Source organism: Urocampus carinirostris, chromosome 10, assembly GCF_059441175.1.
Source record: "Urocampus carinirostris isolate Australia breed hairy pipefish chromosome 10, RoL_Ucar_1.0, whole genome shotgun sequence".
Taxonomy (NCBI): domain Eukaryota; kingdom Metazoa; phylum Chordata; class Actinopteri; order Syngnathiformes; family Syngnathidae; genus Urocampus; species Urocampus carinirostris.
Window position 1 is genome coordinate 29,268,637 of NC_142358.1, and position 25,682 is coordinate 29,294,318.

The 25,682-nt window shown below is 37.4% G+C and overlaps 2 protein-coding genes across 2 annotated transcripts; one reads left to right on the forward strand and one right to left on the reverse strand.

Moving 5' to 3' along the window:
* Window positions 1-31: 31 nt before the first annotated feature.
* Window positions 32-24,096, reverse strand: cpda (carboxypeptidase D, a). Its single transcript, XM_088345132.1, has 21 exons — window positions 23,324-24,096; window positions 20,993-21,240; window positions 18,082-18,224; window positions 17,149-17,318; window positions 16,566-16,990; window positions 16,288-16,479; window positions 15,754-15,921; window positions 15,550-15,659; window positions 15,278-15,380; window positions 14,798-14,940; window positions 14,553-14,722; window positions 14,177-14,479; window positions 13,909-14,104; window positions 13,652-13,787; window positions 13,407-13,553; window positions 12,768-12,866; window positions 12,511-12,575; window positions 11,073-11,204; window positions 9,887-10,072; window positions 3,876-3,978; window positions 32-1,592 (listed from the first exon to the last, which is right to left on the reverse strand). Exons 1-21 carry the CDS (start codon window positions 23,965-23,967, stop codon window positions 1,366-1,368), a joined length of 4,110 nt encoding a protein of 1,369 aa, XP_088201258.1. The 5' UTR covers window positions 23,968-24,096; the 3' UTR covers window positions 32-1,365.
* LOC148358619 (uncharacterized) lies at window positions 5,958-7,811 on the forward strand. The gene is made up of 2 exons (XM_088345133.1): window positions 5,958-6,231; window positions 7,269-7,811. The coding sequence occupies exons 1-2, from the start codon at window positions 6,191-6,193 to the stop codon at window positions 7,795-7,797; spliced, it is 570 nt and encodes a 189-aa protein (XP_088201259.1). The 5' UTR covers window positions 5,958-6,190; the 3' UTR covers window positions 7,798-7,811.
* Window positions 24,097-25,682: the final 1,586 nt, after the last annotated feature.

Below are 25,682 nucleotides of genomic sequence, written 5' to 3' on the forward strand. Positions count from 1 at the left end.
CTTGACCATCTTCAATAACGTAACATGATCGTTGTGCATCACTTGAAACGATTTATATTCATCCAAAAACAAACAGTGACACAGTGTAAATTGTTCTGTGAGCTTTTGAGCACATTAACATGAAAACATTTTGGTGTTGGCAATATCATAACTGCAAATATTCTCATTCACGCGTGACAAACATACATTCCGACGCACATTAAATCTTTCAAACAGCATTGCATGATTCTCACAACTTTCAATTCACTTATGTGACATGGTAAGAAGAAAAACACTCATTCACGCCCTCTCAAAAAGAATTAGAGTTACTGAAAGCAGCTGTATTTAAACAAACTATTCTGACAAATGAAATAAAGGCAATTATTTTATATAAACTGAAGAAAGTTTCAAATATGTATGGAGTTTGTGCTATTAATAGCAGAGCAAGAAACTCAAAATCGGATTTGGGTCAGGGTGACAATGCCAAACGTGAAAATAACGGTCTAGTCCGTCTATGCCGCAATTTTCGCCATGTTCTATTGATCATATTGGGGAAGAAGTGCATGTCCTTGGAGTGGCAATTAAAAATACTTATCAGGCAGAGGAAACTAGACAGTTATCACGTGACAAAAAACTGTGGTAATTTAGGTCAGGTTACAATCATGTGTAAATTTGGACATTTATTATGAACACAAAAAAAATCTTTACCATGCCTCACATTCTAGAGATGATCCTTGACACAGAGCCATATTTTTTTTTTTTTTAAAAAAAGGGTTTGAAAGCTAAAACAGACATTGAAATGTAATTTGTTCTCAGTTGTCATATTTTCTCTCTTCAGTGCAAAGGGAGCAGACATGTTTTGCACCAACTGAGACAATTCATAAACCCCTTTTCAGCAAAGGAATAGTGCAACATGAGAACAAAGAAAGCCCAATTCATATTGTTCTTCCTCCCACCCGAGAATAGGAGGGATGAAAATATTGCAGGCCCAAACTCCTTTTTACTTTTTGCATTGCAGCACCAAAGAAGCCAAGGCACAACATTGGGACATTTCCTCTAGGGAAACAGGAATCTGATGTGCCACATTTTAAAATGAACAGAAGAAACAAATCAACGAGCTTCTGTAGTTTTAGCTAGAAATAGTGACTGGCGCACAGGATCCACTTGATCGGTTTGGACAGAGCACAAAAAGACAATTCAGTATTTTGTGACTGATGGCAACAATCCCATAAACAACAAAGCAGGCTTTCAAAACTCTTTAGTCTAGCATAAAAGCGTCTCTCAGTCTTGGTGCATCCACGAGGAGGCTGATAATGCCTTCCGTTCAATAAGTCTTGCTGTCCCGGGCTTTATCCTGCAGGAGGAAACATGAAACGTCGCAAAGTCTCAAATTTTGTTGGCATATAACGTCTCTTCGTCACTCTCGCTTTCATCCTGGAACTCGTGGGCGAGCAGAGACTTCTTGGAGCCCATGGACGTAAGCCGGATCTCGTCGTCGTATTCGTCTCGGTGTTGTCGCAATCGGTGGAATCCGTCTTTTTGCCGATTGGATTTGGCGGCGCACACGCACCAGATGATGCACGCCGTCACCACCAATGCCGTCATGGAGGCGGCTGCGGAAAAAACATGTCATCGCAGGGACTCAGATATCATTTCTGCAAAGATGTGATGCAGACGATTTATTTTTAGATCTTTAAAATGAGTCACCTCTTATTTCATTACAAAATGACTATAACCATTTAAATTCTAGGTTCAACATATACAGCAAGACCTGCTATGCTTTCGGATGCACTTGCACCTTAGGCCAGTCTCCAAGCACTACCTTGTAAATATTTGCCTATCTATCCTAATATTCTTTTTTAAAATCTTATTTTTCACTTCAAAGTATTTTCTTAGATGTTTATTCAGAAGTGCCACGTCGAATCTTGAGGAAAACAACATTCATTATGTTGTTACTAATGACAATGAAGACAATTATAATTCCTCCAAATGGATTACAGAAAAGAAAATATAGGAAAGAAACATGAGAAGCAAAAAACACTTGTAGAGCTAATATTAGTAAATGTTCAATAACATTTTTTCAGACTCATATCCAACTTTTGAGTACTTAACAATACCACAAACAAATACCATTATTCTATTATTTTACTTCACTCTTTCAAAGGTAACTAATATTTTGAAAAAAAAATACATTTAAATCCCCAAATAATATAATTCCTTAAAGGGACAGCGTGTCTTATTTGACTGTTTTCTATTGTGTAGTGCAACTGAAAATAGGTGTTAAAAAGCACAAGGAATAATACAAACTACAGGGACTCAAAATGACCAAACTAGATAGATAGATAGATAGATAGATAGATACTTTGTTCATCCCCGAAGGGAAATTGCATTTTCTTCTACATTTTTTTGCCAAAGATTTTGGGTACCCATAGCAGCAAGATAGCTGACAATCATGTGAGCTCCCTTAATGTGAGTTTCGTTATATGCTTTCTATAATAGTACATTTTTGATTATTATTGAAATCAATGATGTATTTTTAAATGAATAGAGTTTCTTTTTTTCCCTACCAGACGCTTAATAGTACAAACTGTTCCTTTAAAATCGAATGTATTTAATGGTGGTGTACTATTCCATTCATTTCCGTTACCTGATTTTTAATGGCCTCTATAGCACATAGAATACTAGTGCCATCGTGATAGCAGAAACCTCAAAAAGTGTCAGATATCAGCAATGATAATTGGTATATGTATAGTGGGACCTCGCTACTTCGCGGTTCCACATTCGTGGATTCAGAGCTTTGCGGGTCTAAAAATTAATAATAATAAAATAATATATATATATTTATATATATAGGGCAGCACGGCGGCGCAGTGGTTAGCGCGTGTGCGGCACAGTTCTGAGGTCGTGGGAACCTCCTGCGTGGGTTCAAATCCAGCTCCCGGCCTTACTGTGCGGAGTTTGTATGTTCTCCCCGTGCTTGCGTGGGTTTCCTCCGGGCACTCCGGTTTCCTCCCACATTCCAAAGACATGCATTTCAGGTGAATTGGCCGGTCCAAATTGTCCCTAGGTGTGACTGAGCGAGTGAGTTGTCTGTCCCCGTGTGCCCTGCAATTGGCTGGCAACCAGTTCAGGGTGTCCCCTGCCCACTGCCCGATGATTGCTGGGATGGGCTCCAGCACCCCTGCGACCCTACTGAGGATAAGCGGTGCAGCTGATCAGATGAGATGAGATATATATATATATATATATATATATATATTTTTTTTTTTTTAAGCATTTTTGAAGGGTCGTCGCTACTTCGTGGTTCCACGTTTGCGGGTTCAGAGCTTCACGGGTCTAAAAATTATTAATAATAAAATAAAATAATGATTTTTTTTTAAGCATTTTTGAAGGGGCGTCGCTACTTCGTGGTTCCACGTTCGCGGGTTCAGAGCTTCGCAGGTCTAAAAAAAAATAATAATAAAATAAAATAATTAAAAAAAAAAAAAATTAAGCATTTTTGAAGGGGCGTCGCTACTTCGCGGATTTTCACTTTTCGCTGGTAGTTTTGGTCCCCATTAACCGCGATAACCGAGGGATTACTGTATTTGCCCGTTCCCAATAATGATAGAAAAAAAAAAAAAAATCACAATTTCTTTTAAACCAGTAGTAAACAAAGTCTTTAGCATGATCTTTGTTAACTTATTAAACCGAATACACTGTCTTTTTCCAAAAATCCTAGTATAGTGTTTTAAAATGTTCCCTAGTTTTTCTTTTATTTTGAAAACAAAGTGGGTTGGTGGGTTGGGTTTTTATCACTCATTTTTTCCCAAAACAAAACACATGTGCAGTGAAAATTTCTCAATTAGTTTGGTACTAACTAGTTAACTTGAATTTGTATTTTTTTGTTTATTTACCTGCAGTTGCAACGACAAATTCTCTCGGCAGACCGAAAAGACTGTGATCCATGTCAAACTCGACAATGATGGAGCTTGCTGCTTCATAGGAGGAAACTACCACCTGTGCCAGGGAAAAAACAGACACACCGCAACCATTATCAACAACAATAGCAGCATATATCTGCTAATTAAAAAAAAATCTATAACCAAGTATTTTTCGTTCAGAGTGTTTGAGAATACTAGTGTGCCTGAGACAGTCTAGTGTGCCACAGGAAATTATTTAAATTTATCTTTGCAAAAAAGCATGCTATTGTACACAGTATATTTGCTTTCTTCTTGCGATCAGCTGAGCAACTGTAACATTCATCTATATCAGTAGGTGGCAGCAGATTACTATTTGGTTTTCTTTTTCTATCCTAAATATTTGCTCATGAGGTATAACAGAGACATATATTTAACAACTTATTTTGTTTGATGAAGATGTTTAAGATTGCAGAGCAAAAAAAATATAGAAACAAAGTAAAAATCTTCCACATAATTTTAATGATTTTACTAGGTTTTCTTAATTTTACTTTAAAAAAAAAAAACGGCGGGTAGAGAACACCCTGAACTGGTTGCCAGCCAGTTGCAGCACTGTCAAGTAATTTCTGTTCATTTTAAAGTTGGTGTACGTAACTTCAAAATATTCTACTTGCTGACGGAGTCTTCTGGATGAAATCATCATTGCAGCTCCTTTTGTTGTGTGTGCAAGTATGTCAAATTTTTGGAAGCGCTCAAATAAACTCTTCCTTTTTCATCTTTTTTGGGCTGTATTTGAAACAGTCCTTTTCTTAGTTTCACCATTTTTATCCTGGAATAAAAACTAAAACACTCCCCCCCATCCCCCTTCCCTCAAGCCTAATGCACTCAGTGGCCGGAACATTGCTGATAAGAGTAAGCAGATAGGCGCAGTTATAAAAAAAAATAATAATAATAAAATAAAATAAAAAATTATATATATATATATATATATATATATGAATGAATGAAAATTTTATTCGAACATCAAAATAAAAAACAGAACAAAAACAATAACTCAACAACAAAATAACATTACATAATATGTTCGAAAAGGGGTAGTAAGAAGCAGACAAACAAACCAAATAATATACAAATCTTGCAGAGATCTATTATTATTTGTACAATTTTATTATAATTCTTTTTCACAAAAAAAGGAGCTTAAAAAAATCCACAAGCAGTTAATTTTGTTAATTTATAGAATTATAATTTCTAGAAAAAAACAAGATGAATAAAAACTGAATAAAATAAAAATCATGCACTGAATTTTAATTTATTATTATTTGTATTATTGTATTTTTACTCTCTTATTTTTTGGAAAAAGAAGGAACATAATATTTCATGTTTTTTTTCCCTACTAGCAGATTCTCTACTCATTTTAAATCATATTTTTGTTATTTTTTTAAGAAAACCAAGATAGAAATAAAGAATAATGGGATAAAAAAATGTTAACAATATAGAAAAATTAAAAATCAAAGTTTTGATCATATTTAGACGCATGATTATTACAATTTTCCTAGAAAAAAACACGTGAAAATTGAGTAGTCCTTGAAAAACAGGTAAAAAAAATTTAAAAGACAGCAAAATTACGAACCAAAATAAATAAGCTCTGTTACCACATGAGCCATGGTGACCAAAAATACAAAAAAACTTACTGTCAATTAAGGCAACATAATAAATTTAAAAACATTTTTTTTTTAAATATTTTCGACCTACTCTGTGGCACAATAGTTTTTATTGGAATGAGTGTGCATGGCGTAAAAAAAGGTTAAGAATAACAAACTATAAACAAACTGTCTTTTTTGTCTTTTTTAACAAACACTGTATTTGTCCCGCTAAATTGCTACTCAATGCAAAATGTTTTTTAATTAATTTAATATTAACTTTGAGCGCCATTCTTAAAAATGAGTAGGAACCTAACATTTGTAAAATATTTCCTTGGTTCTTATTGCTCCTGGAAAAGAAACACGATTTGTTTTTAAATGTTATGGTTGTTTTTTTTAAAGAGACAACACCGCCTCATTAGAGAGCCACCTACACAGGTGTGATTACTCAATATATAATGGGCAACAGATTGGCTTCTGAGTCTCAAACAGGAATTAGTTATCTTTGACTCAAAATATATATTATTTAATTCTTTATACAACAGTTTCCTTCATTCAGCTCATGACACTAACAGACAACAAGTGAGAGTATTTTTTTTTCCATTTTATAAAAGGAATAATTGTGAAATTTATACTGCGTGGACTGAAAATAACCCAGATCAAGATTCAGCGATGCTGCCTGAAAATACTCCTCGAACGTTGTATGCAAAACAGTAAGTGCATGACTTGATTTCATATAATCTTTTTTAATATGTGTTATTTTTATTAAGTTTGATTTATTGAACTGCTAACCATTTTAGTGTAACATATTTTACTTCTGCAGTTTTTTCAATCTAAATTTTTCTCGTGAGGGGAAGGGGACTACACTGCGAGCAGGGTTTGTACACTTATTTTTCATTTTCCAAAATCTGGAGTGAATCTTGTATTTTTCGGATCCACAAATGCAATTTCAAAAAAAAAATCTTGCGTGAGCATTTATCAACACATAATTGCTAGATCTTGAGTAAATGGCATATGTATTGGTCAATCTGAACAACATGTGCAAATCTGAGACTAATCTCTTCAATGTTCGGTAAAATTATGGTAATATGCAACTTACATTTTCTGTTGTAAGATGCATGGCTCATAACAAATGTCTCTAATACGTACATTTCATCCTGCTGTTTAAGTGTAGCATGCACTAGTCCTCTTAGGCAGACCAGCATGGGGCAATGACGCTTCATTTGGCAATGCCATACTTACTGTCAGCTGCCATTAATCACCGAGGAGGAAATGCAATGGCAAAGCCACCAGAGGGCAGTGTCGCAGTCATTTTTAAGCAGACGTGTGACACATTGCAAACATTTCAAGCACTTTTAAGCACTGTACCCAATATCAAGCACGTTTTAAACTTCCAATCAACATTAAAATTCAACAATTTAAAGTACAACCCAGTAGGGTGTGGTTCAATGGCTTAAAATCCTTTCCTGACGCCATCAGTGAGCACAAGTCTCCCGCAGGTCCCTTTCCTCACATGGTTGGTCTGTGCCCTTGTGATAATTTTTTTCATTTATTTTTGTTTTTGCTTTCAAACAATCATTTGTGTGTATTAAGTATGTCGGTTGATTCGGTCAGAGAAATAGAAGATTGTCTTATTGTACACTGAATGTTTTTATTTAAGACTGAGTGGCAATTCAATAGGTGAAGTGCTTAACAAATCTGATTTGGTTGTTATGAAGCCGATCCATTGAAAGATATTTTACACTTCCAGAGATGCTGCATATGAGATGAGTTCCTATGGCTTGAGGCGGCTTATAAGAGGCCCCAAGAAATATGGTGAATCGACAAAGGAAAGGAGTTATATGTTGGCGCCGATAACTGATCTGGAGCTGTGGAATGAGCAAACAAACGCTGATTGTGTGCAAAGACAATTGGATGACCGGTACAAAAGAAACGCAGCAATTCTTCCCGACCTCCATGAGGTCTACTCCAACCGTGCTGTGACGTACGAATCAGAACCAGAATCTGGACCTTTAATGATCCACGGCTTCACAGTGGAAGAATATCAGCGCATGTATCATTTAGTGGTGGACCCCTTGCTGGTTGATCATTGTGGAAACCGAAGACCGTACAGCTTGGAGCTGGGACGCACTATTAAGGAGCATCTGTTTACAGAACTGGCCTACCCGATGCTTCAAACATATGAAGCACAAGAAGTAGTGAATGTTGTGGAGCGGTTTTGCCTGCTTCGCACAACACCCAGAATAGAAATCGACTGTAATGGAGGTTTTCCACAATAAAAGCATTAAATGTTTTAAGTCTCAAATATTTCCAATGCAATTTCACTAGCATTGTAGCGTATGCTGAAAGCATTTAACTCAGGGTAGCTGAAACTGAATAGGAATGTGCTGTTTTCACATCAGCCAAATCAATGTCCAGCTTTACCCAATTTAAAAGTTGTTAAATTATATGAAAAAATGGATGGAAACACTACACTTAGACCAACTGAGCGCTTATAATAGAAAAGAAAACCGCTTTACAAATAAACTTAGCACCTCAGTTAAAATCGACAAGAATAAACCCGTCATTCATTTTATATTGTAGCGGTAATCCTTTTTTCTCCGCTTACAAATATTCAAACCTTAGGTCCCGAGGGCCACTTACAAGAATCAAAGGCCCACTGTCCATCAAAAACATGACTAGCTTTTTTTTTTTATTCAAACCTTAAATTATGTTGCCTAAATTGACAGCAGTTTTCCTTATGTAAGAGGTTTTTCATTTCACTTAATTTTAAACCTTTAAATTTGATTATATTGTCTTTTTTTATTTAAAAATAGAGCAAACAGTATCTGCCAGTCAAAATATTTATATTATGGTTTAACTTTTTTTTTTTTAATTTAAAGGAATAAAAGAAAATGAAGTTCTTTTGCTGTATTTCCTAGTGCTTCCTCTTGATCATATTTCCTATATAAAAATCTACAGGCTCACCTACTGATATAGCTGAATTTTGGTTACTAAAGAGCACTGGAAAAAAATCCTAAATAATTGCACGCTTTTTGCAAAAAATTGAGAATTTCCTGCAGCACACTAGACATTCTCACTAGTCCTAGAGCACCATTTTTGAAGACAGGTGCCCAATTACAATGACTAAAATTTTCCCCAATTTTTTTTTTTGTAAAATCAATTTGAATCAAGTTTTTAAACATCTTGTGCAATACTTCAAATGTAATGAACGGTTACTTGCATATAATATAGGGATATTTAAGACCAATCTGTGGAGCAATTATTTAAACTTTTTTTTTTTGAGCTAAGGTAAATTACTTTCATTGGAAAACAATCCCATGGGACACCGCAAGTCAGGATTATTGTATTTCCAGTAAACATAATACAAATGAAGTTTGGGTTTTACTACACTGCACAGCACACAGACAGGATCATTTCCCATGGTAAAATATGTAGATAAATTACAGTGGAACCTCGGTTCTCGACCATAATCCGTTCCAGAACCCTGTTCGAAAACCGAGTTGTTCGATCACCGAAATAAGTTTTCTCATTAAAAATAATGTAAATCGTTTTAATCCGTTCCAACACCCTGAATGTTTACCTTGAATGTTTAATGTAAACATAAAGCTAACCCAGGCAAATCGTACGTTCGCGTTATCATAATCTTCCGAAAGATTCCCCAAAAATAAACGTGTAAAAATAAAAAAAATCAGGTCGTTTACAAGTCATTTAGCACCCGGGTCTCCACAACAAGTGAGCGGTTCATTGGAAAGGGGTCTTCGTTCCAACACCCTCAATGTTTAACGTAAACTTAAAGCTAACCCAGGCTAATCGTACCTTCGCGTTATCGTAATCTTATGAATAGGTTTTCTTACCTTTGTGGTGGTCAGCAGAAGGCGCTCGCATATCTCCTTCATATTTGGCTATAATTTCTTTCTTAAATGCAATAGTTGTACGCACTACTTTTCTTTTTTCACCTTTAGCAACTTTGCTGCTTGCACCGACTTTCTTCGGAGGCATAATAAGGGGCTAAAACACCCGTATGCCGCTCAGCATCGCACCCTAGCGTACGCATTACCGGCGTTTGACCTCCGATTTTTTACCGAACAGCGAAGCAAGAATTTCTCAATTTTTGGTCGGACACAGATTTGTTCGAACTGAGAGGCGTTCGAAAACCGAGGTTCCACTGTACTATTAATTACTGGTGGAGAAAACTAACTTTTGTAGTAACCATTTTAATTTATACACAGTGTATATAAATATTTTGATAAACATGGATGGCTGAAAAGCTGTCTTAACACAGCCACAAATAACCTCAACAAAACTCAATTTGATATAATCAGGATAATGGAGCATGTAATATAGAAAATAAATGTGATTGTGTACCTCTTGGCGCTGCTGCTGGTAGCCATCAGCAACAGCTTCAATGTTGTGGTTGCCAGGTGCCAGCAGGGCCCGAAAGTAACCACCCTCTGAGGTGAAAACCCGGACTCCTCCATTCATGACGATGATGGCACCAACAATGGGCTTCCCACTTTTATCTCGCACCACTCCCCGTACTCCTTTATGGACCTGAATGGGTTAAAGTTGTGACATAGTAACCATCCCTTCAACCATAATCTGCACTGCTTATCCTCAGTAAGGTTGCAGGGGTGCAGCTATCTATGGGCAGAGGATAATCAACCAGTTGCCAGCTGTTCACAGGGCACCCAGACGGAAAACACTCGCTCATTTACACCAAGGGATAATTTGGAGCGGCCAATTAACCTGACATGCATGTTTTTGGAATGTGGGAGAAAACCGGACTGCTCAGGGGAAACTGACGCAAGCACGGGGAGAATATGCAAACTCCGCACAGGAAGGCTGGTAGCTGGTTTGAACCCATGACTTCGGAACTGTGCCGCGGACGCGCTAACCACTCAGCTGCCGTGCCGCCCCTATTATAGTAACAGTTTAAAAAATAGTCAAGTAGTGTTTATTTGTATAGCCCTTTATCACATGAAGTTTCAAAGAGCTACACAGACTACAGACTTATTACACCAACCCCTGATCTAAAACCTACATGAGGACAAGGAAATACTCAAAACCTCAGCATGAGGTTTTATGATATGTTTGTAATGCACTATAAATAACCAAAGAACAACAATTTGAATTTTGCTATTGACTAGAGAAGATTCAAAGAATTTGTCAACACTGAATTCTGTTAAGCTAAAGGAAAAACGGCAGTAAAAATAATCGAACAATTGCGATACGGAATTTATCAATTGGACACATTCACTTGATTATTCAAATCATCTTTAAATATAAAAGTATAAATTTGTCCTTTTAAATGTTGGCTTAATTTTTAATAACATCATTTGAACCAAACAAAAGAAAATTGTATTTTTTAATGGATAAGCTATATTTTTTCATGTATATTTTTTATTGTTGAAGCTTGTTTCAAAGCAAAATGAAAACCAGCCAAAAATATATCCAAGTTAAAAGCTGGTAATAAGTCAGATTTTTTTTCTAGGCATTTTGAAACATGATGCATTAAAGAATAATAAAATATTCTAAAAAAATTGGAGCATACCTCCACCAACATGCTCAAAAGAGGCTTCTTGTTTTCTGCCCAAAGTGTGGCAAGCTGTTCAGCTGGAGGAAACAAGCAACAGCCAGTGTACACTGTAATTTCTGGACAGTGACCAAAGTCCATGCTGAAATCCTGCAAGAAAATTGAAAAAAAAAAAAAAAAAAGAATAACAATTACTTTCGCATTTTTCACTTCTGTGGCAATCTGTGTGCTTTTAAAAAATATACTACAGTGGAACCTCGGTTCTCGACCATAATCCGTTCCAGAAGCCTGGTCCAAAACCGATTTGGTCCATCACCGAAGATCAATTTTCCCATTAAAAATAATGTAAAATCGTTTTAATTCGTTCCAACACCCTGAATGTTTAGCATGAATGATCAACGTAATCATAAAGCTAACACATGCTAATCGTACGTTGGCGTTATCGTAATCTTCCGTACGAAAGATTACGCTAACATGAACGTGTAAAAATAAAAAATCAGGTCGTTTACAAGTCATTTAGCACCACAAGTGGCTAGCAATTCATTGGTAAGGGGGCTCCGTTCCAACACCCTGTATTTTGGGCTCAGTTCCAACACCCTGAATGTTTACCTCGAATCATAAAGCTAACCCAGGTTAATCGTACGTTCACGTTATCGTAATCTTCCGTACAAAAGATTACGCTAACATGACTGTGTAAAAATAAAAAAGGATAAAGTAAAGAATTATGAATAGGATTTCTTACCCCGTTCCTCGATGTCAAAAGCAAAAAAAGAGGCACGTGTGCACGTTGTTACAATGTATGTGTTTCACCCGGTGCGGTTAGAAGGGGGCACCAATTGTCAATGTAAACACTGAAGTTTCCGGTAAAGCTGAGTGACATACTTCAGTGTTTACATTGACAGTTGGTGCCCCCTTCTAACCGCACCGGGTGAAACACATACATTGTAACACAGGTGATAAAAGTTGGTCACGAGGGGTGGGGGCCATCTACACCCGTGCGCAGCTCAGCATCGCACCGTAGCGTACGCACTCAGACATTACCGGCGTTCGAAGACCGATTTTTTTTTTTGGACCGAACAGCGAAGCAAGAATTTCTCAATTTTTGGTCGAGCACCGATTTGTGCAAACTGAGAGGCGTTCGAAAACTGAGGTTCCACTGTATTTGAATTCTACCCTGTGTGTGATTGGGATTTGTTGAAACATAGTCTCCGAGAAACCATTTCAAAGTCAGAACCATTCATACAATAGATTAAAAATATATTAATTCTTGTAAATGTCCAAAATGACACTCAAAGTAGGTAAATAGTCTTTTCAGGTTCATAAAGTAAATTTCTGCATATGGGTTGTTTTAAGATATAAACAATGTCACTTTTAAGCAGTTGGGGGGAGGGGAATGTTTACATTTAAAATATGTCCTGCATTAAAAAAATGTATTTGAAGCAATATTGATAACCACCTTCATGCTGCCCATGTGACTTTGTCGCTCAGCTGCCCTCATAATTCCATCTGGAATGTTTGTTGCTGAAGGGACAGAAAAGGGGGAAAAAAACCATCATATCAGATATAACCCTCCTGGGTCAAAGGCCATTTCACATATAAAACACGTGCACATCTGATTTTATTCTAAAATGCAACAGACCATGTCCAAGGTTCTGATAAAATACTTACGGTAAATTAAAAAACATACAGTGGAATAAAACTGAAAAAGCTTACCCTGGCCATTATTTGAACAACCAGAGTTGCCGAGATGCATCTTGGGGTGATTGTTGGCATACACGCTGGCCAAGTATTTCAGGGTGCCTTCATTTTCAACTGTAGAAATAATTTACAAAATGTTAGAAATACTGCTATTTTGTGTTGCTGAGCAGTATCTCACCCAAATCTTTTAGAGTTGCAGCTAGATAACTCTCCTTTGACTTGTTAATATGGACTGAGGACACCGTGACCTATTTATATTAGGCAACTTAAGAGTTTACAATTATGCTTGTAGACTTAATTTCTTATAGCTTTAATGATGCCAAATATATTGTGTAAGTAATAAAATGAGCATGGGTTTAAAAAGCAAATGAAATTTTATGAAAACAAGTTTTGGGCATATTTATGAATTAAACACATTACACAATTACATTTCTAGTTTACCTAATCAGATGCCACATTAGGTTGTTCGAGAGCTGTACCATGAATCATTAATATCCAAAACTAATTCCTTGTGTATCAACAATGTTCATGAGCTACCTAACAAAAGGCACTTATTTTGGCCGAGGAAGCTACTTTTGGATCTCAGAGGTGGATGAAGCCTACTGAAGCTAAACTTGAAGCTGGATAGGAGTGGAAACAGGGCTGTTGCATTACCTGATTGGACAGGCTTGTCATAAGGATAAGTGGCCACGAGGGATCCTCCATCTAGGGCCACAGACAGCGTGTAGCCTTTATCTAAAATCATGTCCATCATTGCTCTGGTTTCAGGTTGTGGTTCCACAGAACGCTGTGAAGCATTGCCTAAAAAAGGGAAGTTACAGACAAAAAAGAAACGTATAATTATTACAACCTCTCCAAATCTGATGGATTTTTTTTCTACTGAAAATGCAACTCCTGACCAAAGAAATCTGTGTCCAGATCTTTGCCACGAGTATTGCTAAAGCCTTGAGTGGAGGCACACTGTTTTTCCGACGCTTGTTCTCTTCCATCCGGGTTGATTGATGGCACAATTACAATAGTTGTTTCGTTGATGAGCTAAAGGGGAGGAAACACACTTATTAGGGGCTGACTCGTGCTGTCTACACAAAGAACATTTCAACCTCAATTTGAGTAATAAATCTGTGACAAGAGAAATGCAGAGTTTTTCTAGACTCACCCTTGTGATGACAGAATTTTTGCCATAATTGATGCATAACAAGGCAGCAAATTCAAGGAGCAGCTCTGTTCCTACAGGGGCATTACCATGGATCCCTGCTACAAAGCGGACCTTGGGCTTAGAGGGCTCAACCTCTCCTGGGTTGTTTGAGATTTCCAGAGCCCAAATTGTTCGAAACTCTACACTATGGCCCAAACTGTATAGAAATAAAGCACATTGTATAAACGTTTTGCATCTATATGTGGTCTAAGACACAAAGCCTCCTTACCTCTGCAAAGACGTAATTTTGGGAAAATTGAGGGTAAGACCTCGCAGGAACGCAGACATCTCCTTGTAACCGCGGAATCTAAAATTGTTCTCTGTGTCTGTGCTCTTGACCAACTTTTCCAAACCTTGGCCAAGTGAAAGTTCCTTGATTAAGCTCTCAAACTCCTCCTCAGATGGATTATGAGTTGGTTGGGGCCCAGAAGGTGACAGGCCATTCGGTTCTGAGTGAAGCCGTGTCAACCGGAAATCCACAATTTCTGCTCCATTCATGGATACTGTGGCGTATGTCCTCACAGATTGATATCTTAAAACACAAATGCGGCACTTTTAAATGTACAAGAATTGTATTACATGTAAACTTATATTTGAAATCTTACCCATGAGCAGAGGCAGTGATTGAATAAGTTCCAGGGACTAACAGTCTCCAGTAGTCACCAGTGTTAGCTGTTGTGATGTTGTGGTCGATGCCTTCCACCTGGATGGTTGCATTCGGAATTCCCATTCCATCCTTTATGTCAGAGACTGTCCCTTTTACTCCATGGTGAACCTTGAGTTTTCCACAAAAAAACAGTGATTAAGGGAAAACAATGTGGGTTCATATAACATGCTTTTTTTTACCTACCTGATGCATATACTCAAACAAAGATCGGCGGTTTTGTTCCCAATATTTAGGCAGATCCTTGGCCCAGGGGTATTTTTCACAACCGAGTTCAATAGTCACCTCAAAACAGTTGGTGTTAAGGTAATTCCAGTCCTGCATGCCCCCTACAACGAATGATTCTGTAAGTTTGATATTCAAATAAAATAATTTATCTGAATATAGACTTGCTAAAGGCAACATTGCATATTTGTGGATTGAATGGGATTTATCCAATCCAAGATAGTGAAATATTCTGTTCGAAAAATTAGCAACCAGGCCTCAACAACAACGAGATTAACCAAACACAAGTATTTGTTCTGAAGATGCCAAACTATGTTGCAATTTTACAACAATATTGTATTAATACGTCCTCTATTAGATGTTCTTTCAATGTTTGCACAAGGAATATCTATTCTCTTGCACTCATTTGTCATTTAGCAATCTGTGTGTCCATCAACCCACCAGCGACATTATACCAACTAGCGCCATTGGTGATGCCATCTGCAAAGTATTCCCCTGGGTACATCCTCGCACAAGGATGCCCGCTGTGCATCAAAGGGTTTTCCTGAAAGTGCATTAAAACACACAAAGAAAAAAAGACGAGAATACTGTTGTAAGTCTGTTTCTCAAACATTTTCAAAGTTCATGAATAATCCTTCCCATGTTTCTTTCTGTTTGAGCATAAACCATAAGAAGAAAACACACCAGCATGAAGCAGCGATTTGCTTCATTACCTGTGAGTATGTCCGTGCTAAATGCTGAAAAATCTCATCATCGGGTGACTTGCTGTATCGGGTTTTGCTCTCTTGATCATCATCAAAGGGGTAGTTGACCACCAAAGAACCTATAAAGAAAGGGTATGAATCCCAAAGCAGGAAAAACATAGAAAAACTTAAAATCCAAAATTTAGTAAAGAACTGTTAAAAAGCATTTTGTACCTCCATGAAGATTGGCTGACAGGACAAAGGGGTTGCTTTTCAGCCAGTTCATCATGGCGATAGTTTCTGGCTGCCTCGGGTCTTTAATGGTGACAAACTGGTCGGGAAAGTTGCGGTTCAAGTCATAATTGTTGCTGTTGTTTCGCCCCCTATAGCCTCGCTTATCACCTGTGGATATAAACACATTGTGACCTCTACCCCCAGGCATGAGATTCAAGGAAAAAAAAACATTCAAAAAAAATGATAAGTATGTACTGTTTACTGTTGCAAAAACCATTGAAACTAAGGGTTGATGAGCTTTTTTTTAATTAATGATATACTTCCTCAAAATATTAAAATACATTCTCATACAATGCAAGTTGTTCCTGGTTTTCTGGGACACTTAAAAGCTACACGGACCTTTAACACAATCAGCAGGATGATCAAATTACAGTAAGCTCTTGTGACAACAAAACTTGCATACCTAAAAATAGGCATGTGCTCTGATTGTTATTTGAAATGATGCAAATGGTATTTTATATTTCTTTACCATACCTTCAGTGGCTACTTCATAACCATCAGGGTTCATTGAAGGCATAATATGAATACGAGTGTTGTTGACCAACTCCGTGACTTCTTGATCGGTTCCATAGTTAAGGCACAAGTACTCGATGAGGTTGAGCAACAGCTCCCGGCCAACCACTTCATTCCCATGCATGTTGCCAACATATTTAAACTCTGGTTCACCTATTAGGCAAAAAGAAAGGGACAAGGAACATAAAAATTTGTTTTAAACCATATCTTTAGGAAACAACCATTAGTTTTTGTTATACCATGTTCATGAACCGTTGGGTTATCAGAGATGACCATCACATAAAGCTCCCTGCCTTCCACTGAGCGGCCAATTGAGTGAAGGTGAACAATAGACGGGAATTCACTGCTGTACTTGCGCAAGAAGAGCTCCATGTCAGCATAGTTGTGGTGACGGAATTCTTGGGGCTGAACAGGTTGTGGTGTAGGTGGTGAGGGACTGGGTGTGCTTTTTATGCTCACTGAAGTTACCAACTGGGACTGGGTGGTGTGAGGGGTGTTGGTACTTGAGGCAGAGGTGTGAATATCAGTAGTTGATGGCGTGACCGTGGTAGTCACATTGACATCGTCTGTAAGATTTGGTTCCATAATTGGTTTCAAGACAAAATTAAGTTCTGTGGCATTTCCATCCAAGACCTGCACATTGATAGCCGTCACTGGCGTGTACCTGCAATAAAAATATACAGCATCTCTATAGGGAAAATCCTTACTTCAACCCAATGAATTTTTAAAAAAACAGTTCATCGAAATACTGACTAAGATGAGTTTTCTTTAAAAGAATACACATTTTTATCTATTCTACCAAAAATCTTTGGTTTTGCTCACCCTACAGCCACGGCAGTGATGTTGTAGACTCCAGGAAGCAGAAGTCTGTAGTAATCCCCATATAGTCCAGTGGTCAGGTTGTGGCTGATACCTTCCACAACTACACTTGCATTGATAAGCGCCAAACCACTGATGTGATCTTTCACATAGCCGCGAACGCCAATATGGACCTACGCCCAAACAATTTCATTAGGTAAATAATATCTCACTCATAACATCATATTCCTATAAATACACCTTGGATGCAAATGACACAGATGAGCAAACCAAATGTGCACAAGTACCAGTAAAAAAAAAAAACAATTATAAAACACAATTCGGTGTTACTTCATAATTCCCCAGTGATACAAAAACAAATATGGTGGATTTGGGTATTGACTACTAGATGTAAATATCCAAATGTAAAGTATCCATGGAATACCTATGTTTAAGTAGTAGTTTAAACACTGGAAGTCGCATGAGGCCAAAAACAATTCCCACATTGAAAAAAAAACATGCCAGACTGGAATGTTAGTCCCCTGTTTTGTGTTTTATGTCACAATTTGACTAAATCATTGAAAAAGACTTCAGCTAAAACATTTTGGTGCATAACAAGAAATTACAATTTTTCTGCATGTAAGAAATCTATATTCAAGCAAACAAGAAATCAATTGTAGTTTCTAGCATGCATAAAGCACAGAAGTATGATAAAAGCAAGTACATGTTTGAAATTGTATACATTTCTTATGAATAGGTCGCTCCAGAGAATACATCGAATAAACAGCTAGCCAAAAAAAAATGGCAAGAAAATAGAGTGAAAGCAAGAACAATAAGGATCTTCAATAGGCTGTTCTAGATTTTCAAATAATAAGTAGTGTCAACTAGAAATGTTGCTTCAGTTGACTTTTTTTTTTTACTAAATAGTGTGGCTGCAAATAATATATGAATATATACCTGTTCCATGTATGCAAGGAGAGACTCTTTGTTTAGCTCCCACTCTTTCTGGAGCTCTGAAGCTTGGGGATACTTGCAGCAGCTCAGCTCCATTGTAATTTCAAGACAGTTTCCATGGATGTAGTTGTAGTCCTGCATTCCTCCTGCATATCCCAAAATGATACTTTCTTCAATATTTAAAAGTGTCGTCGTGTAAAAGCTTTGCAGATACTTAACTTTTCAGGAATGCACTAAACATTCAAAACAAACACTGCAAATGACTTGACAAACACTAGCAGTCAACATGAGGACCAAAGACCCCTAAAGTACTCTAGGTAACTTTAAACCAACAATCTGTGGCAACTATTTAATTGGGCTGTCACCTGACAAACAAAAGACACTAGCTAACCCTTCTTCATTAAGGTCGATGGTTTAAAATGAATAGAAGATGCAAACAGATTTGAGAGGGTAAACATGGCCCTGTATGCAGACTGAGTCGAGCTACCCAAAACTCAAATAACCGTATTTATTCAAATACCGGATCAAGTGTCACACCCTGGATTTATAGAATAAAGCTGTCAAAGTTTGTATAGCTGATGTCTTAGCCAACTTTAGAAATAGTGTAATGTCTATTCTATTTGCATACAATGTTTGACAACGTTTATATCAATGTCAATAAAGACAATTTAATTCATAATTTGATACAACAAGGCTCTGAGTTTAATTTTTGGTCTCAGCAGGAATGTTTGACAAAAAAAAAAAATACAAACAAGGAAATAAACTAAGTGAGGATTTATAACATATTGATAAATGCACGAATACATCATGTCCATTTAAATTTTTGTGTGTGTGTGTGTTTGGTAAATTGATTGTAAATTGTTATCGTCAACAAATTATTTCTTATGATTGGCTAGCAACTGGTTCAGGTGAACCCCACTTTTTGCAAAAAGAGATCTGGGATACTCTCTAGTAGCAATTTAAAATATTTTCAAAAACAATCCAAAAACTTCACAACATCATTATGTAAACAACAAGCGCCATTTACAATTACATCCGTATGGAAGAATTTTTCAACCATGAGATTGTTATTGGTATAATAATAATTCATGAAACCATCTGAAAAAGTGGATTGGGAAAACATAGTGAAAATAAAGCACATTTGACGATGAAAACGGGATTACGAGTAACACTAGTTAAAACAAAAAGTAGTTGATAAAAACATATTTTCAACACTTCTCACACTTATAAGAGGTATTTTAGAAATAATGATAGAAAAAGGTAACAGTGGCAAATTAAATTGGCGAGTTTATCAATGCCCACGCGGCGCATTACAAACACACAACCTTAAAGCCGGGTGTTCTTATTAAAGTTCCATTTAGTGTTAAATACTGGTTATAAATTTACACGACCTAGGTATATGTTAACGCATTAACTTGGACTATGTACATTTATTAGCAAAACTGCATGCATACCAGCTAGTGGTGCACATTTACCCAAGAGGTGTATTTTAATCACAAACACAAGGCGGGATACTAAAGAAACAGTTATGTGTCTCTTCTGACTGGTTCAAAATAAACCAACTTAATCCTAACAAAACAATAGTAAAAAGCACAGCTTAAATGTACACACAGGGAAAACAAAACATTTATAACATGTAGAGCAGGGGTCGGGAACCTTTTTGACCCAAAGAGTCAAAATAGCAAAATAGTTTGATTTTTTTTTTGGGCGGTCGGGGGAATCAAATCTGTCCACTCTTACCACTTACCTAATCAAATTGCTATGTGTATTTGACTGGCGTTTTGGGGAGTTTACAGTTTTTTCTGTATGTTTTCATCATAAAGTATCAACAGTGACCACAGATTATTTAATGAATTTCCACATGAAAGGTTCCTTAGTTCGTGTGACACCTTGACTGCAAACTGTAGTGGAAACTGGCCTTTATATACTGGACCAAACCATTTGTTTTTACAGCATTACATTGGCTTTGCAAGGGCAAATCAGAATCGGAACAAAACAGATGCAATCTGCATGGGGAAACTTTTATCTCTGAGCCATATGTACCCACGAAAAGAGACATAGGTTTCCGACCCCTGATGTAGAGTATGCTAACTCATTCACAAAAGCTCAGTAGACAAAACCTCATGAGCATTTAGTGTCTTGTAAATGTGTTCAACATGTTGAATATTCACCTATGAGGTAAGAAGCACACAACTATTTTTGAGACAGAAATCTTTAGAAGATCCTACTTAACAATCAAGTGTTGAATAAAATTTGATTGTTTTCTACCAACTGCTGTAATGCCGCATTGTACATTCGCATGTAAAGTTTAATCATTTGTATGGCTTTGAAATGGGTTTAAATTACTGAACAACACAGATTCCCCTTGCAGAGCAACGTCAACTTCCCTAGTCGGATAAGACATAAGCAAATATTTTTAAAGTATGATACGACGCCTTAGACAATGTTGTTATGGCGATAGCTCTTGCGACACTGTGCTTGGAAAAGCTTGGCTGATTAATCTGATTGTTCTGTGGAAAAAAGTTACTAGTACCATTAAATTAGTAATAATATCAGTAAAAAATGGTTCTTTTAAATATACCACACAAATACACACAATTTTTATAAAATAGCACTAACTGTGCAGTGATAATCATTAGGCTGGATCAATGGTTCTGGGGATCGATATTTTTGATCAACAAATTAAACAATAATGCAAGAGCACAAAACCTACATAAAATTCTAAATATCCTCATGACATATAGGCAATCAGATTGCAGTTAAACTATGACACTCTTGGTTGTGCATTACAACAGACTTTAATCGCGCCCTCCATGTCTCTAGCGGGCTAATGAATAGCATTCTGCGATGAGCACTCTTCCTTTAGTAGGTTAAATATTGACACTAAATAGTTTTTGATTGATTACGATCTCACCGTCTACATCATACCACTGTGCCCCATTGGTGATGCCATCTTTAAACGTCTCGTCTCGGGAATCTGGGCAGTTGGGTTGTCCAGTCTTCATCACAGGGTGGTTCTTGGAATAGACTAGGGCCAAGTAGCGAAAAAGGCTATCGTCTGCTGACTGGCTGTAATGTCCTTGCTGCTCATGGGTGGCCGAGTCGTCAAATGGGTAACTGGCAACCACAGTTCCACCGTGCAGGTTACCAGACAGAACAAACCTAAAGATTTAGGGAATATATATTTTAGTTGCCATGATCATCTTCATTATTAGATTAGCCTTTGAAAATGAAATAACACCAAACCTTAAAATACAGTTTTAACTAGAAAACCAATAAACCTTGTAAGATCTCGGTTCAAGAAGCGCAGGGGTGATGCATGTCTTTAGCATTTTATATTTAATCTATTACTATAGCAGAACTGTAGAAAAATAGATATTGTCATATGAGTGACAAAAGTAATTTTACTGTACGAAACATCCGCTACATGATCAAGACATCTAACGGTGTCATTCAAAGCTAAGGATTTGTTTTGCTCTATATTCATAGTTTTCAAATGGTGGTACATCAAGGCACTGCAGGGTGTATTTTTGAATAGAAGACATTTATTTATTTTCGTTCTAAATTATTAGTTGTATGTGTAAACTACAAAAATGGAGGAAGGTGTGTAGGGAAGCCATTTTGCACATTGTGTATTTTTCGTGTACTGTACTAAAAAAATAGTTTAAAATTTGCTCAAATGTCTGTCAACTGTAGAACAGTTAATTCGAAATCGTTCCAAAATAAAAAATAAACAGATATAAATCAAGATAATGTTTGAAAGGTTTAATTATTATTAATTATGTATGTTGGCTGCGGCTGCATCGGCTCGCTACAACGGGTCAGGTGCAATCGACATTTCGTTCTGTGTACATTGTTACACAGAATGACAATACAAGGAAATTATTATAATTATTATTATTATTATATTTAATACCTTAAAAGTATTCTGCTGTGGCTTATATTGTGTTGTCTTTACGTCGACTTTTTTTGTTGAACAAGTTACGGTACTGTGTTTGAGTTGAAAAATACAGTGAAATAATACTACTTCCGGGTTTCTATGTCACTTCCTGCTTTTTGATCTGCATATTTCATGAAAAAAAATCTCAAGGCAACCAAGTTGGTAAAAATGTTTAAAAATTCTCGAGACCAATTTCATGTTGTTGTTTGTTAAAGATTAATTTATCATGTTGCCTATATTGACAGTATAGTGTTTTTGCTTCTAGTTTTGCTTAATGTTTATCTGGTTTTTTTTTTTTTTTCAAAAATAACACAAATAACACTTGAGGTTTGCAAAAATTACATAAAAGTGGGTTGAGAAAATAAATATACCATCAATTTTATTTTTAATGAAAATGCAAAATTCATGTTTAACTTTTATCTATTATTTTATGGTGCAATTTGAAATGGCTTTATCAAACAAGTTTTAAAATATATTTCCCTATACTACCCCATAAGCAGGGAAATATTATTCTAAACATGAAAACAATCTGCATTCAACCAGCTGATATTGGTGTATGTTAGGTACTTGGATGAGAAAGAAAGCAAATACATGGAACAATGGCATGCTTTTTGCAAAGATAAATTTCCTGCGGCACACTAGACGAGGTCTCAGTTGAAAAACACAGTCCTAGGGCACCATGTTTGGAGATTTATGCCCACAAAGGATATGATGCCGGAAGGTTACATGACAACAAGTAACAATAAAAACACCACATGGGGTTATGAAATGAGGTTACAATGTACAGAAACTTGTGACTAGATGACCAGGGATGTTGAGAGTGTTCTCCTTTCTGTGCTGTGGAATGCTCTCCCCTCTGAAATTCGATCTGCAACCTCAGTGCAACTGTTTAAATCTAGGTTTAAAACACACTTCTTCTCTAAAGTTTGTGAATGACCTATATTTCATGTTGAAAATATCAGAGTATTATTTGTTATTGCACCATCTGTTGCAGCCAGGTTATCCCGGAAGGGGGATTACCTCATGTGCGGTCCCTTCATTTTCCTCATGCTGAGGTTTTTACGTTTTCCTTGCCCTCGTGTAGGTTTTAGATCAGGGGATAGTTTAATAGTCTGTAGTTTGCAATAATATGTGGTCTGTGCAGGTCTTTGAGACTCCTTGTGATTAAGGGCTATACAAATAAACAGGACTTGACGATCTAACATTGGGTTATAAGTGCACAAGTGATTGTGTTTACTGATGCAGACTATAACATTCATGTCAAAGATGTGGCGTTTCTATGTGTGAGCTTGATAATGTACTTACTGTTTGTCCTGCAACCATTTGATGACAGCCATGACCTCGGGAACGCTCTCTGGTTTTGTAGTCCATTTCGAAAACTGATCAGGGAAGCTGCGGTTAAGGTCCTTGCCGTTGGCATTGTCCCGTCCATTTCTGTCTCCAGAACAGACCCCTTCTTTGGAAGCCTCAAAGCCATCGGGGTTCATGCTGGGCATGATATAGATATCCGTGGTGTTCACCAGTTTGGCTATCCGAGGTTCCACTTGATATTTAGACAGCAAGTAGTCTACAAGATAAACCAGAACTTGCCTGGAGACGGTCTCGTCGCCGTGCATGTTGCCAACATATTTAAACCTGGGTTTCCCCGGTGATTCTATATGGGGGTCTGTGGTGATCCGCATCACCCAAAGCTCCCTACCCTGCACGGAGCGACCGATGCTCGATAGGTTCGCTATGTGAGAGTATTTCTGAGCGTAGGACCGCAGGCGCCTTGTAAGTTCCACGTAATTGTAATATCGATCGTAATTTTCGACCATCTCTTCGGCATTTCGTCTCCAGTGTAGCCTGGCGCCAGCGCTGCCCAGGAAGAAAGCAACACAGACAAAAGGTAGCAAAAGTGACACACGTAGTTTTCCCGTCGCAGACTCCGTCCTCCCTCTACACGTCATGTTTATAATTCTACCTCTGCTCCGGTTGCAAATTCACCATGAATTAGAAAAGTAACTGTTATATGGTGCTCGTTGACAACAGACGTGTTTTCTTGACCAGGCTCTCCGGCCTCGTTTGCGAGCGTCAACTTCCGCTTTGCGAAAAGGGGGCGGGGTTTCGTGTGAGGGAGTGTTTTTTAAGGTGGAAGGGAACCTTGAGGATAGTTATTTTTAGCCAGTATGACGTCACGGGTGTCTTCGCTCCAACAAAGATGTATACATTATTAAGCAGTAAACAACATCACGCGAATCCAATTTTACGGATTTGACCAGCATTTTGTATGCGCATGTGCAATCGATATTTCAGACACACCAAGCTGGTTTGATGTCTGACAATATTCTCTTGGCCCGGTCCGATAATTACTTTAGCAATAATAACAATAATACAAAGCCCAAATCCTCTGTGTAATGACTCGATCCCTATGAATATAGATGACATAGGAAAAGGCATTCGATTGTATTTCATCATTACAGTCAAGTCAAGTCATGTGTATTTGTATATCCCTTAGTCACAAAGAGTCCCAAAGGGCTGCACAGATCAAAGACTATTGCAAACTACAGACTAATATGACACCATCCCCTGATCTAAAACCTACATGAGGGCAAATAATACACAGATATTGTCAACATAAAGTGTAGGTTATTCATATGCTATAAAATAGAAGTGTGTTTTAAGCTTCGATTCAAACACTTCCACCAAGGTTGCAGATCGAATCTCAGGGGAGAACATTCCACTGCACCGGGGCCCGGATGGAGAACGCTCTTGAACCTGCAGATCTCTTCTTGGCTCTTGGGATCGCTAGTAGACCAGCGTTTTCAGAATGAAGGCTCCGGACCGGAACATAGGGGAAAATTAAATCTGAAAGATACGAGGGACCAAGTCCATGCATAATTTTGTATAATACCAACAGCACATTAAAATCACATCTTAAGCTAACAGGGAGTCAATGCAGGTTAGCTAAAATCGGGGTAATGTGATCAAACTTTTTTGTCTTATTTAAAAGCCTCGCTGCTGCATTTTTTAGCAGCTGAAGGCTCTTGATTTTGGACTTCGGGAGACCAGAGAGTAGTGCATTACAGTAATCGAGACGGGAGGTAACAATCGCATGAATTATAATCTCCGCATCCGACTGAGACAGCATAGTCCGAATTTTAGCAATGTTGCGAAGATGGAAAAAAAGCTGTTCTAGTAATATTCTTAACGTGTGTTTGAAAGGACAGTTCGGGGTCAAATATGACACCTACGTTTTTGACTGAGTCACTCTGGGTGATATTTGTCAATGTTCAGAGACCTAATTTTTAAACTATGATATAAACACTATTTTACAGTTTCTGAGAAAATATTCTCTTCACATCATTTTCCTCTGTACTCTCAAACAACAATACAATGTGTAAAACCCGTGACAAACAAAAAAAATATTGGGAAAATATTAAAGTTTTAAAGTGGGATTGGACATGCACCAAGACTGAGCCACAAAAGCCCGTCCAGACCAGTGCCCACCTAGCCCCCTTTCCATTGCTTTTTGTAGCTCAGATGACATCATTCTGATCAAGAATATTCTCCAGTGTCATCTTTTGAGTGCGTACCAAGATGGTATATCGGTGTTACTCACACCCGAAGCCATCTCTGCATTACTCACACCAATATTTACAGGTCAAGCCAGACATCAGTATTG